Genomic DNA, 12,298 nt, shown 5'->3' with positions numbered 1-12,298 from the left:
ACCATTCCATCTAGAGCAATCCAATCTCCTCCCACTGCAAACCATACCACCACTAGCACTGGCCTGATTAGAAAGAAGATCATGAACAAGGAAATGGAAGAAGGAAATACCACATTAATAATTTCCAAATCATTACCTTATTTCATGTGTGTGTGTTTTTTAACTTTTATTTAGTTAAGTGTGTTTTTCCAGGACCCATCAACTCCAGGTCAAGTAGTTGTTTCAATCTAGTTGAGGGCACAGCTCACAGTGGCCTATGTGGGGATCGAGCCAGCAACATTTTTGTTAAGATCACTGCGCTCTAACCAACTGAGCTAATTGGCTGCCCCATTTCATCTGTGTTTTAACTTTGATTCTAGAAACAGCTATCTTCAATAAGTCAATCTTGGTTTCAGAAAGAGCACAGTTTCAGAAGATACAATGTGTCTTCTACCACATGACCTGCTATGTATGTCAATACAAAATAAAATAAATCTATTAGCATGTTTTTTTTTTGGGGGGGGGGGTTGGTTTGGTTTGGGTTTTTAGTAAATACTGTTTTCCCAGCTCTTAAGGAACACAGTAAGGCTTCACAATTCAAAGGGAGAGCTGTTGCCCCCAAGAAATATTATTTATAACCAGAGGGAAAAAATCAGCATGAGAAAACAGTTTAAGATTGAGTGAGTGCTATATTCCTCAAATTTGGAGAGGGGCGAGATCAATATGAGCTCCCGAGAAAAATTCTGGAGGAAGTAAGATGTGATTGGGGCCTTAAGATATGCTTAAGAATTGAATATACATTCCTACTAAGATTAGGAAAAAGGAAAAGATGTCCCTTCCCACAATTCCTTTTCAATATCATACTGGAAGTACTAGCTAATGCAATAAGACAAGAAAAAATTAAAAGTATGCAGATTGGGAAGGAAGAAAAAATATCTGTTCACAGATGACATGATCATCTATGCAGAAAACCCAAAAGAATCAACAAGAAAATCTCCTAGAACTAACAAGTGATTATATCAAAGTTGCAAGATACATGGTTAACATAAAGTAGTCAGTTTCTTTCCTATATACCAGCAATGAACAAGTGGAATTTGAAATTAAAGACACAATACCATTCTCATTAGCACCCCACAAAATTTAAATACTTAGATATAAATCTAACAAAGTATGTACTAAATCTATATGAGGAGAGCTACAAAACTTGGATTAATGAAATCAAAGAACTAAATAAATGGAGAGATAGTCCATGTTCATGAACAGGAAGACTCAATATTGTCAAGATGTCATTTCTTCCCAACTTCGTCAACGCAATCCCAGTCAAAATCCAAGCAATTTATTTTGTGGGCATTGAAAAACTGATTCTAAAGTTTATACAGAGAGGCAAAGACCAACACAATAAATAGCCAATACACATTGAAGAAGAAGAACAACAACAAAGTTACAAGACTGACTCTACCTCTAGGACTTATTAGAAAGCTATACTAATTGAGACAGTGTAGACTGGCAAAAGAATATGTAAATAGACCAATGGAACAGAATAGAGAGCCCAGAAATACACCTATGTAAATATAGTCAACTGAGTAAAGGCAATACGATGGAGCAAAGATGTTTTGTACAACAAATGGTACTGGAACAACTGGGGATCCACATGCAAAAATATAAATCTAGGCACAGAACTTACGCCCTTTACAAAAATTAAATACATATGGAAACATATACTAGATGGAAGTATAGGTTTAGACTGGAGAAGTCTGCATTAAGCATGGGAGAAAAAAAGAGTAGCCAGCAAGAGTATATATAAAAAAAAAACACACAGAAGAAATGAGAGATGGGACCCAACCCCTTAGAAGCCCCAATATTTAAGGTGAGGGCAGCAGAGGTAGAGTCAGAGAAAAAGGCTGAAAAAAGTTCAGAGCGGTATGAAGAGAATCAAGGGAGGATTTGTGCCTTTGAAACTATACCTTTGATCTATGGAAATTTTAACTTCAAATGGCCATTCTGAACCATTGTTGTCTTTGAATGTATTCTGTCATCACCAACATCTCTAAGTGGCAATCCTCTTCAATGAAGCCATCTGAGGTTCAGACCAGATCATGATGAACAGGAATCATGCTTCCCAGAAATAAACTGAATCCCTGTCATGTGAAATATATAAACTGGTAGGGCACCTAATGGTGCAGTATGTTCTTAAGAACATACTTCAAAGCTCAGTGCAAGAGTTCTCAGGATTTTTTTTCTTTTTTATGAAATCTAAAGTAAATAACATATATATACATTGGGTCATTTGGATAACTACCTTACACCCCTGATAACCAACTGCTAACACCCAGTTTTGACGCCCATTCCCACTTGCACCGATATTCATGTTGGCAACTTCAATTGTCATGAGCAAAAAGAGGGAAACAAAAAGAAAAGGGGAGCCAGCATTTAATGTGATATCTCAGAATCCTCTATAAATGAGGTCTTGCAATAATTCAAATATAGAAGTGAGGTTGGTTATTTGAATCATCTCATGGTACTTAGAAATTTAAATGTGCTCAATGCATAACAACTTTAACAGCAGCAGTTTGTACAAAACTCACATTGAGAGTAGCCGTCTACTTACACTGAAGCATCATCTGTTACATTAAAGTTGTGGGTTTGAATTTTAATTAATTTGTTGTTTAGGGCATTTTAATTTGTGAAAAAATTTTTTGGTTTCATAATTTTATAAAAGATATAAATAGCAGGAGTTTAAACACTTGTAAGTCAACCCTGGTGTAGCCATGAGAGGTTTTTCCATCAAAATGGGTGGTGATTTTCCAATAATAGTGCCTGACAACTGCCTCATCCGATATTTACAAGCCCTGCTGATGAGACTGTTTTGTTTTGAGTCTTGACACTCTCTATATTTCCACATCTGGAAGCCAGTGTTTTTAAGTTGTTAGTTTGTTGCATTCCTTTCCTTTCCAGATAAAGTTATCTGACTTCGGTTTCTGTGCTCAAGTTTCCAAAGAGGTGCCGAAGAGGAAATCATTGGTCGGCACTCCCTATTGGATGGCACCTGAGGTGATTTCTAGGCTACCTTATGGGACAGAGGTAAGGGGGGTGACAGTCATTGTTTGAGAGAGGCAGGGCCTGAACAGGCTCAGGGATACAGTGGTTCTGAGGTAGTTAATGACCACAGGAGATCAAAGTGGTGACTTTTCACTTCATATTTGACTCCCATTCACTACACTTGTCACAGAGTAGGTTGTGGCAGAAGGGAGACTGAGGATATTGCCACAACACTGACCCAGGGGTGTTTATTGAGGTCCTACTGTGGACACTGGGGGAGATTGACTCAAACTCTGATCTCACCCTCGGTGACAGGCATATACAGAGGAAGGCAATGTAACTTGGAAAGTGGCCAGAGACACACATAGTTGAGCAGGCATAATGATTCAAAGGACAGAGTGTCAGAGAAAGCTCCACAAAATAGAGATAATGTTTGGATAAGCAATCATGTTTTCCCATAGAAAAAACCATATATGAATGTTATATTTTAAAATGTGGCACAAATTCTGTTTCCTCTGCAATTAAAACAATTGCTCATAATTTTTTAAGGATTAAGGATTGGATATGTGAAATGAGGGCCCAGAAGATGTGGAAGAAAGGCCTTCTAGAGAGGGAATAACTTGAGTATAAGCTCTGAGGCATGCAAGAACACGCACACATAGAGGCAAGGAGTTCATTTTGGCTGAGCACACAGTGTTTCCACATGTTATGGTGCAGAGGTGGTTCTAGGAGAAGAGACACAAGGAAGAGGTGGCATGGACCAATGAGCTAAGGCTATTAACATAAGTTAAGATGGACTCTGCTCTCTTTCCCCTTGTTTGTTTGCCCTTGGATGAGTAGTCAACTTATTTTTCTCACTGTGTTCCCAAGAGCATAAATTCTCAGTGAAGGTCACTGCAAGGGTTATGACAGGAAAGCAGCTAAGTGAGAAGAGGTGTAATGAGGCTATAATGGGGAAGTGACTGTCCTGGGAATTTATAGCACAGCTAGGGCTTCTCATTGTCCTGGCTCCCCATTCTTTACTCAGAAAGAATTGCTTGTCATCCCTTTGTTTTCTTTTCTCCGTTCCCTGAAAATAGTTCTATAAAGCAGGGTTTTGTGCATGCTGCTTCAAAATGATAAAACACAAGGGAAAGAACCCCAAAGTAGGGGAGAAAGAATTATTTTTTAAAAATCAAATCAATAAAAGAATCAGCATATATTGTATTGTGCAATGTAGCTCTTTGCAGTTTGTTATGAATATGTCAAAAACTCTTTTATGGTTGAAATGCAACTTTCTTCTCTACGTTCATAACATAAATAAAACGTTGAATGTTTTTCTCATCGGCCCTGATAGTAAACTACCAAAGTTAACAGGGTAAAAAGAGAGTTCTAAACTTCAGAATGTTAAGATAGTCACGTGTACCTAATTGTCAGAATCTTCACTGACGTTGTCTTTAAAAAGCAAACGAAGACCGTTAGCAAACACTCAGTAACTCAATGATTCAGCCTACAAATCTGGATTGTAAATGTTGAGAGATTATAAATACCACATTAATTTATGAATGAGTATGAATCGATCTGGTTCCCTGGACACATTCAACATTGCAGAATGTTCTCCTTGTCCGAGATAATCAGGGGTTTGTGCTTAACAGGTGGACATCTGGTCCCTGGGGATCATGGTGATAGAAATGATCGATGGCGAGCCTCCCTACTTCAACGAGCCTCCCCTCCAGGCCATGCGGAGGATCCGGGACAGTTTACCTCCAAGAGTGAAGGACCTACACAAGGTGAGAAGTTGCATCTGTTCCGAAAGTTCAAGATCGCTCTTGGATTTTTCAGCCTCCCTATAGTTTTAAAGACTAGCATATCACATCCAGAAGTAGATCCTGGTTTATGGGCTGGGACTTTGGAATTAGAGTCACTTGGATTCAAATCTCTACTCTTCCTGTTCACTCACTGAGCAAGTGATTCAGCTTCTGCATGTCTGTAGTGCATCTGAAAAATGGGGCACGATTGGCTCCTTTCTTATAGGGTTGGCTAGAAGAGTAAACCAAGCACTCCACTCAACACTCCATCATTGAATACCTGCTACATGCCAGGGACTGTCCTAATTGCTGGAGCTATCACAGCACAAGACCCCAGATTTCCTGACTGTCATAGATTTTTCATTCTAGTGGAGGAAGATAATAAACTACAAACAAGTGGATGAACAGAATAATTTCAGCGAGTGGCATGTGCTATGAAGCAAATAAAAAATGGTGATGTGATAGAGTGTGCAGGAGAGGGGGTTGGGAGCACATTTAGGTTGAAGAGTGAAAGCAGCCCTTCCTGGGGAGGGATCATCTGAACTGGAACCTGAATGGAAAGACGGAGCAAGGCATGCAGAGATCTGGGAGAAAAATATCCCTCGCAGAAGGAACAAATACAAAGGCCCTAAGCCGAGATGGAAGGCTTATATGGCTGAGCAAAGTGAGCAAGGAGAAAGGGTAATGTCAGAAAGGTAGGCAAGTAGATCCTGTAGGACAAAGAAGGACATGTTAAGGGACTAACTAAGTGTGGTCTTTCCTGTTTTCCAAGGATTGTCAAGTAGGGCCAAACTCAGAAAAAAATGCTGCGAAGCTGAAGAACCACCACTGAGGTGGCCACCGGTGGGGGCAGGGCTTACTGAGGGGCCATTTTCACAGGACCAGTGCTATACACACTGACCCACACACACCTCCTTTCCATTTGCCTCATGACAATAAGAGGATTGGGCAGCCTTTTAGGGGAGGCTAGTTTGTAATGGTCGTGCCTCCTTCTCCTTCACCCTTAAATCTTCGGGAAGAGCTCCAGTAGAATCACTCATATAAATTACGTGGACCTGTGGAAAACAGGAGACTGCTTGAATTGAACAGGAGATTGAAATTTTTTCTACATTGGACTAAGTTTAAATAGTGAAAAGTGGCTAAAATAGTATGGTACCAAAATAGTCCCACACCCAGTAGAAATGAATGTGATGTTCTTCAAATTCATGTACAAGAATAGCATTAATCCTACAGGTCAAAACCTGGAAACCACCCAAGGTTGTTTCCCAAACGGATAAATAATATGTGGTATAATTCAACAGTGAATACTACACAGCAGTGATAAGGATAAAACTTGCCACACAAGGGATGAATCTCACAGACACAATGAAGAGTGAAAGAAGCCAGGCAGAAAGAATTGACAGTGTATGAGTATATGACTCCATTTCTATAAAGGACAAAAGTGGGCAAAATTAATTCATGCTATTAGAAGTCGTGATAGTGGTGACCCTTTGCAGAGAGACATGGGATTTGACAGGAAGGAGGCCCGAGGTAGCCTCCTAGAGTGGTAGAAATGTTGTATATTTGGATAGGGATGGAGAGAAAATAGGTGCAAATATATGTTAAAAGAAACTACTGTAAACCATATACTTAAGATTTATAAGTGATACCTCAATATTAAATTACAAGAAATTAAAGGAAAAATGCTATCTGTGTCAGATATCATTACAGAAACTTGTTTCTCTTCAAGAAAGGGGATTTCACAAAGCCTAGGTGGTTGTAGTTGTTAGAAAAATAAAACTATCCCATGTTTATACCACACTTTATCAAACATGTGTGACCAGTGCCTGTACATAATAAGTATGTTATAGTAGCTGCTATTACCACTATTATTACCATTATTATTTTATTTGGAGAATAGATTGTCAGTGTTCATTGTACCATCATTTACTCCTATTATTTCCAACTTGAAGAAGGTGAGGAAAACATCATGTGTTAATAAAGGAAATATCTTCTTTTGCTTCCACAACATCTTTTTCCGCAAGCTGATGTTCTAAAATTTGATGTTGTTGATAGAATGACTTTTCCGGGAATTAGCTGGGAAATTATTTTAATGGAAGGAGGTTGTTTCTGTGTTTGTCCTCAGGATGGTATCTTGTGTTTTTTACAGGTTTCTTCCGTGCTCCGGGGATTCCTAGACCTGATGTTGGTGAGGGAGCCCTCGCAAAGAGCCACAGCCCAGGAACTCCTCGGACATCCATTCTTGAAACTGTCAGGTCCACCATCTTGCATCGTTCCCCTCATGAGACAGTACAGGCATCACTAAGCAGAGGATTCATGTAGGTGACAAAACTAGATGAGGACATGAGAATAATTCAGGAGAACACAAAAAAACCATAGAACATGCAAAAGGCCTGTGCATTCTAACCAGCTGATTGGTGGGACAGTGTGATGACCGGCAGGGTTCAAAAGACCAGGGCATCTTCTTGTGTCTTAAACAGGCATCTCTCCACCAACAGCTGGTGTGGTCATTTGGAACACGGCTTTAATAAGTCATTATTATATTTTTCAGCCCTTCATCCAGCAAATCAGAAGGACTCAGTACAAACTCCGTTATGATATATCCTAGCCACATGCAGGGTAACGCATAGAATTTTCTATATTGAAAGAATACTTTTCTGGCAAAAAAAAAAAAAAAAGAAGAAAAAGAAAGGAAAACAAGCACTTTTTTCTTAATGGTAGCAGTGTAATGTATTTTGCAATGAATTTGTAATTTTTCTGTACGATAGTTTTGATAATTTATAGTACTTTGATGTCACGTAGCCATTGTATCAGTTGAAGTAATACTTGTTTACTAGCAAGAGTTTGAACAAAGCCTTTCCTACTTTTTTACCCCTTTCAGAGTACCAACAATTCTTTAGGAACTTTGAATACTGAATGACTCTCAATCACCGTCAGCTTTAGTAGAATACCTTTCTTATCTTAACAAGTGTCTTATGTGATGGAAGAAGAATTTAGAGTGATGGTGATGGTGGTGTACATTTCATTTATCCAACCAAAAATAATAAAATAAAATTTGAGCCACCAAATTACTCCTTGGGATAAAGCTAAATATTTTTGAAAAATCACATTTTCCTTCGAGGCTATTAGTCACAAACCAGTTTTTACACAGTAGGATGTTTCCCCTTGTGCCCTCTCTCAAATGGGTACGACATCCCCTTATGGCCAAATTTCCCTCCCAAGGAACAATTTCAGTCTAGGATCATTGGACTCCATTGAATGTTTCAATAAGGCCGTGAGAATTCCAGTCTCACAAAGGGAAAGAAGAGAGAACAGGGCAAGATGTTTGGTTTCGTTTGTCACTGTTTTTAAAACTCTGTATGCTAGCACACCAAACTCTTGTCTGTATTTACCTTTGTACCACAGTATTAATTGCTATTGTTCATGTATTGTGATGGAAGTCTGAACGGGACTCTAGAGGATGAATTAGGAAGGGGATATTTTACCAGGTGTGACCTGACTTCAGTTGTGACCATGTTATAATGTGTTTCTGGCATAGGAGAGTTGTGCTGCTGACTAGGTCTTCTTGAATGTTGATAAAAATGAATGACTACTACAATACATTTTGTGTTGCTTGTTGGATGAATTTGCATGTTAACTGTAGGCCAATATAGATTTGCCTTTAAAACTCTGAAAGAGCTACATAGTCATCATTAGTTTCTATTAATTATGCATCAGACAAAAGCCATTTGCTACCAAACTGGAAAACCAGAGGCTTTTCTTAATGACTTCACATACTGTAATAAATATGAATTTAAATTTATGAAAATGCTCTGGTTGCTCTAAGCATAATTAAGAATTTTTGTAATTAATAGGTTGCTAATTATTTATTATAGTTAAAAGGAAAAAAAGGCATAAAATGACCTTCTACTGATTAGATTTTCAGTCTTCCCCCCACCCCAACTGGAAATGCCTCACCATAAATAGGATCTGTAATTTTGTTTCATAAAATGCAACAAATTGATGTTTTATGTAAAATATTAAAATATTAATATAAGTATGTAAGAATAAAAACAATCTAAATCCAGAAAATGGTAGTGCTAAAAATTCATGGAACAGACTGGATTAATTTAGTCAGGACTATGTAGTAGAAAGAAAAGAAAAAGAAAATCTCTTTTTAACCAGAACAAATATTAAAACCATTGCAGAAAATAGTGGATTTTGGATTCCAAACATTTTTGACAGTGTAATGGAAATTTTTCTGTAATTTTCTTATCACTGGGTATTTTTTAAAGTGTTCATTGAGTTTACCAAAACATACTGTAGCTTAAAAAGTTTTGTGAGCACTGACTATTGGCAGAAACTGCACTTGCAAATAAAAATAAATGTTTGCCTTTTTCCCATGTGTTATTAGAAACTCTACTGAGTCCCCAGATTTGTTTTCTTGAGTAACCAAGAATGATTTCTTGATGATCTTGGGGAATGCAAATGAGTTGGTATAAAGTTATATGTAACATCATGATGATATGAACCAAAGACAAATATTCCCATCCTGAGAGGTTACAAACAGTGTAATACTGTGGTGTAGATACCATTACTGAAGAAAAAGAATTATTAAATTCTGAAAGTCCAAGTTCAAGGAAAGCCAGATTCATGGTTCAAGACTCCCACTCCACTTCCCTGTTCCCAAGATGCTGAGCTGATCTGAAGGCTTTCACCAACAAAAAACACAAAACTGAGATTATTCTGGATTAAAGAAGGGGTGGTGAGAGCTCTCTAGTATCCTGGAAGAAAGTGTTGGGTCCCCCCTTTGGGTGACAAGGGAGATATTAACATTTAACCCATAAAGTTGAGAGGGACACTTGTATATAAAGAGCTAATTTCTCATCAGGGAATTTTGGAATATGGGCTATATACCCTCAGGGAATATAGGCTATACCCTAACATAGGCTATACCCTCAGGGAATAGCCTAACAGAAGGATGAGAAAGGATGTAGTATATGTGCCAGGGAAGAGAAAGATGGAGGAGGCTACCTCCCCCAGACAGGTCCCCAAAGCCATTACAGGGCATGGACAAAGACATCAGTTTACTTTGGCTATGATGGGTCATGGAGAAGAAACAGAAACATGGCAACCCACTTAATTAAGTAATGGGATGCCCAACCTGGAGAGTGAATTGGAGGCATGTACCATGGGGGAAACTAAAGGGAGACACGGCTGCTTTTCTATATGGTGAAGGGGTCAGGGCTGAACTGAACCTTACTCAACTACATGTACCGTCTACATCAAGACCACTCTAAATAGCAGAGGCTGTAGTCTTCAGGCTGACACAAATGAGATCCATGCGTCTACCCTTCTTCCCACAGCACCTCTAAGGCAGCTGCCTACAGCCAGATGGGTTACAGCAACCTCCCTTCCCGACTGTTCGCCATAAATGTAGGCCATCTGTTAGTGTGAGACCCCATGGTTTGGAGGAGGAACTTAGAAGAAAGAAAGGGTAATAAGAACACATACCATGTTTCCTGTCCCTACCTATCTACTGCACCTCTTTCTTGTTCTCTGATACAAGTTTAGCACAAGCAAAAGAGTCGAGAGTTATTCTGAATTAGAAAGAGATTGATTTTTTTAAGTGGATTAGACCAGTAGAATCCGACTGAGTTATGGTTGTGTTCCCATTACCCACTGGAAAGAACACACTGAGTAGCAGTTACTGGAAAAATAAAATCATTTCATGAAGTTAACAACTGATTGAGTTCAGACTCCTTCCTCAAACCAGTTAAATGAATAGCACTGTGTCATCAAAGAAATGGCAATGAGATTTCAGGCAGAGAAAAGATAGATCAGGTCTGAAGCAGGAGCAAAATGTACAACAGGAGCAGTTCTGTAAAAGTAACATGACATAGTATAAATGCAAATCGTTCAGGAAAGTTGGTCAACTTGAGCCTTGAAATGTGTGCATTTTGAGTTGTATTTCTAAGTCAAATGAATATATTACTTTAATGTGGGTTCTTCCAAAAGAAGAACCTAAGACAAAGACTTTGATACAAATAATTTATTTGGGAGATGCTCCCAGGAAGTTCACTCAATATGGCAGAGTGAAAAAGTGAGACAAAGAGGAAAGAGAAGTAATAAAAAAAAAAGAAGAAGAAGAAGAAGTAATGAATGGGTTACCATATAGGCAAGTGGGTCCCAACTCTACTGGACACCTGGAAGAGAACTCTAGAATTGCCCTTCTGTGGGTGAAGATGCTGGGTATTTGTCCACCATCTCCTACCCCTCATTGGTTGAGAGTTGCTCTTAGGGCCTCAACTCCCAGAACTTTCATCTTGCCCTATACATGGGCAAAACTTGTTTCCTCTGGTAAAGAGGGAGAGGCACAGGAAGGTGTGGCTCTATACAGAAACTCACAAATGACCTCCAGGAAGGACTGAGGGAACATAGGTGGGATCCTGACAACATCTCTTACATAAATAGATATAATAAAGGACAAAAAGAAGACTTGAGAAAGTCTATATTGCTGATTTCTGGGTCAAAATGCAGTAGTTCCCCCCACCCACCTTATCAGTAGGGGATGAGTTCCAGTACCTCCAGGGGATGCCTGAAACCAGGAGTAGTACTGCCCTCTATATTTAATGTTTTTTCCTATACATACATACTTATGATAAAGTTTAATTTATAAATTAGGCACAGTAAGAGAATAGCTATAATAACTAATAAAAGTGATGTGAATGGCTTTGGGGCCATTATTAAGTAAAATAAGGGTTATCTGAGCACAAGCACTGTGATACCACCACAGTTGATATGATAACCGAGATGACTACTAAATGATTAATAGGAGGGGAGCTACTAAGTGACTAATAAGAGGGGAGCATATATAGCACGGATATGCTGGACAAAGGGATGATTCATGTCCTGTGTGGGACAGAGTGGGACAGCTTGAGATTTCATCACACTACTCAGAATGGTATGCAATTTAAAATTTATTGTTTTCTTCTGGAATTTTCCATTCAATATTTTTCAGACAGAGGTTGACCACAGGTAACTGAAACCAAGAGTAAGTGAAACTGAGAAAAGTGAAACTGCTGATAAGGGGAAACTCCTGCAGTGTTTTAAAAGCAAAACGATTCCTTATCCTGAAAGGTTTGCTCATATAGCAAATGCTTTGATTTTTATACCTCATCATTGTCAGCATCTTAACTGAGCCCTCCAAAATTAGGCAATGTCAGCACATTAATCATGTTACCCACATAGACCACACACACACACACACACACACACACACACACACACACACACACCATTTCAGTTCCATGAGAGCAGTGATAGTTACCTATGTACTTCACTGATGTGTCTCCGGCACCCAGACCAGGGTCTAGAAAACACACTAACAAATACCTCATTTGTCAAGGAGCCTTTGTGAATTCTTCCGCAGCAGAGCTGACAGTTTCAGTCACTTTAAATGATAACTGAAGTAGCCGCTAGCCCTGGTATTCTTAGCCTAATTTTGCATGCTG

The 12,298-nt window shown here is 38.9% G+C and overlaps 1 protein-coding gene across 1 annotated transcript in view; it reads left to right on the top strand.

Moving 5' to 3' along the window:
• Positions 1–7,492, top strand: part of PAK5 (p21 (RAC1) activated kinase 5) — a 292,513-nt gene extending 285,021 nt beyond the window's left edge. The window contains exons 8-10 of the mRNA XM_019734919.3: positions 2,935–3,060; positions 4,653–4,787; positions 6,955–7,492. Coding sequence (XP_019590478.3) covers positions 2,935–3,060; positions 4,653–4,787; positions 6,955–7,110 — 417 coding nt within the window. The 3' untranslated portion in view covers positions 7,111–7,492. The remainder of the gene's footprint in view (positions 1–2,934; positions 3,061–4,652; positions 4,788–6,954) is intronic.
• The last annotated feature ends 4,806 nt before the right edge of the window (positions 7,493–12,298 follow it).

Source organism: Rhinolophus sinicus, chromosome 13 (genome assembly GCF_057876585.1).
Source record: "Rhinolophus sinicus isolate RSI-liver-muscle chromosome 13, RSI-T2T, whole genome shotgun sequence".
Lineage (NCBI taxonomy): Eukaryota > Metazoa > Chordata > Mammalia > Chiroptera > Rhinolophidae > Rhinolophus > Rhinolophus sinicus.
This window is presented reverse-complemented; position numbering and strand designations above follow the sequence as displayed.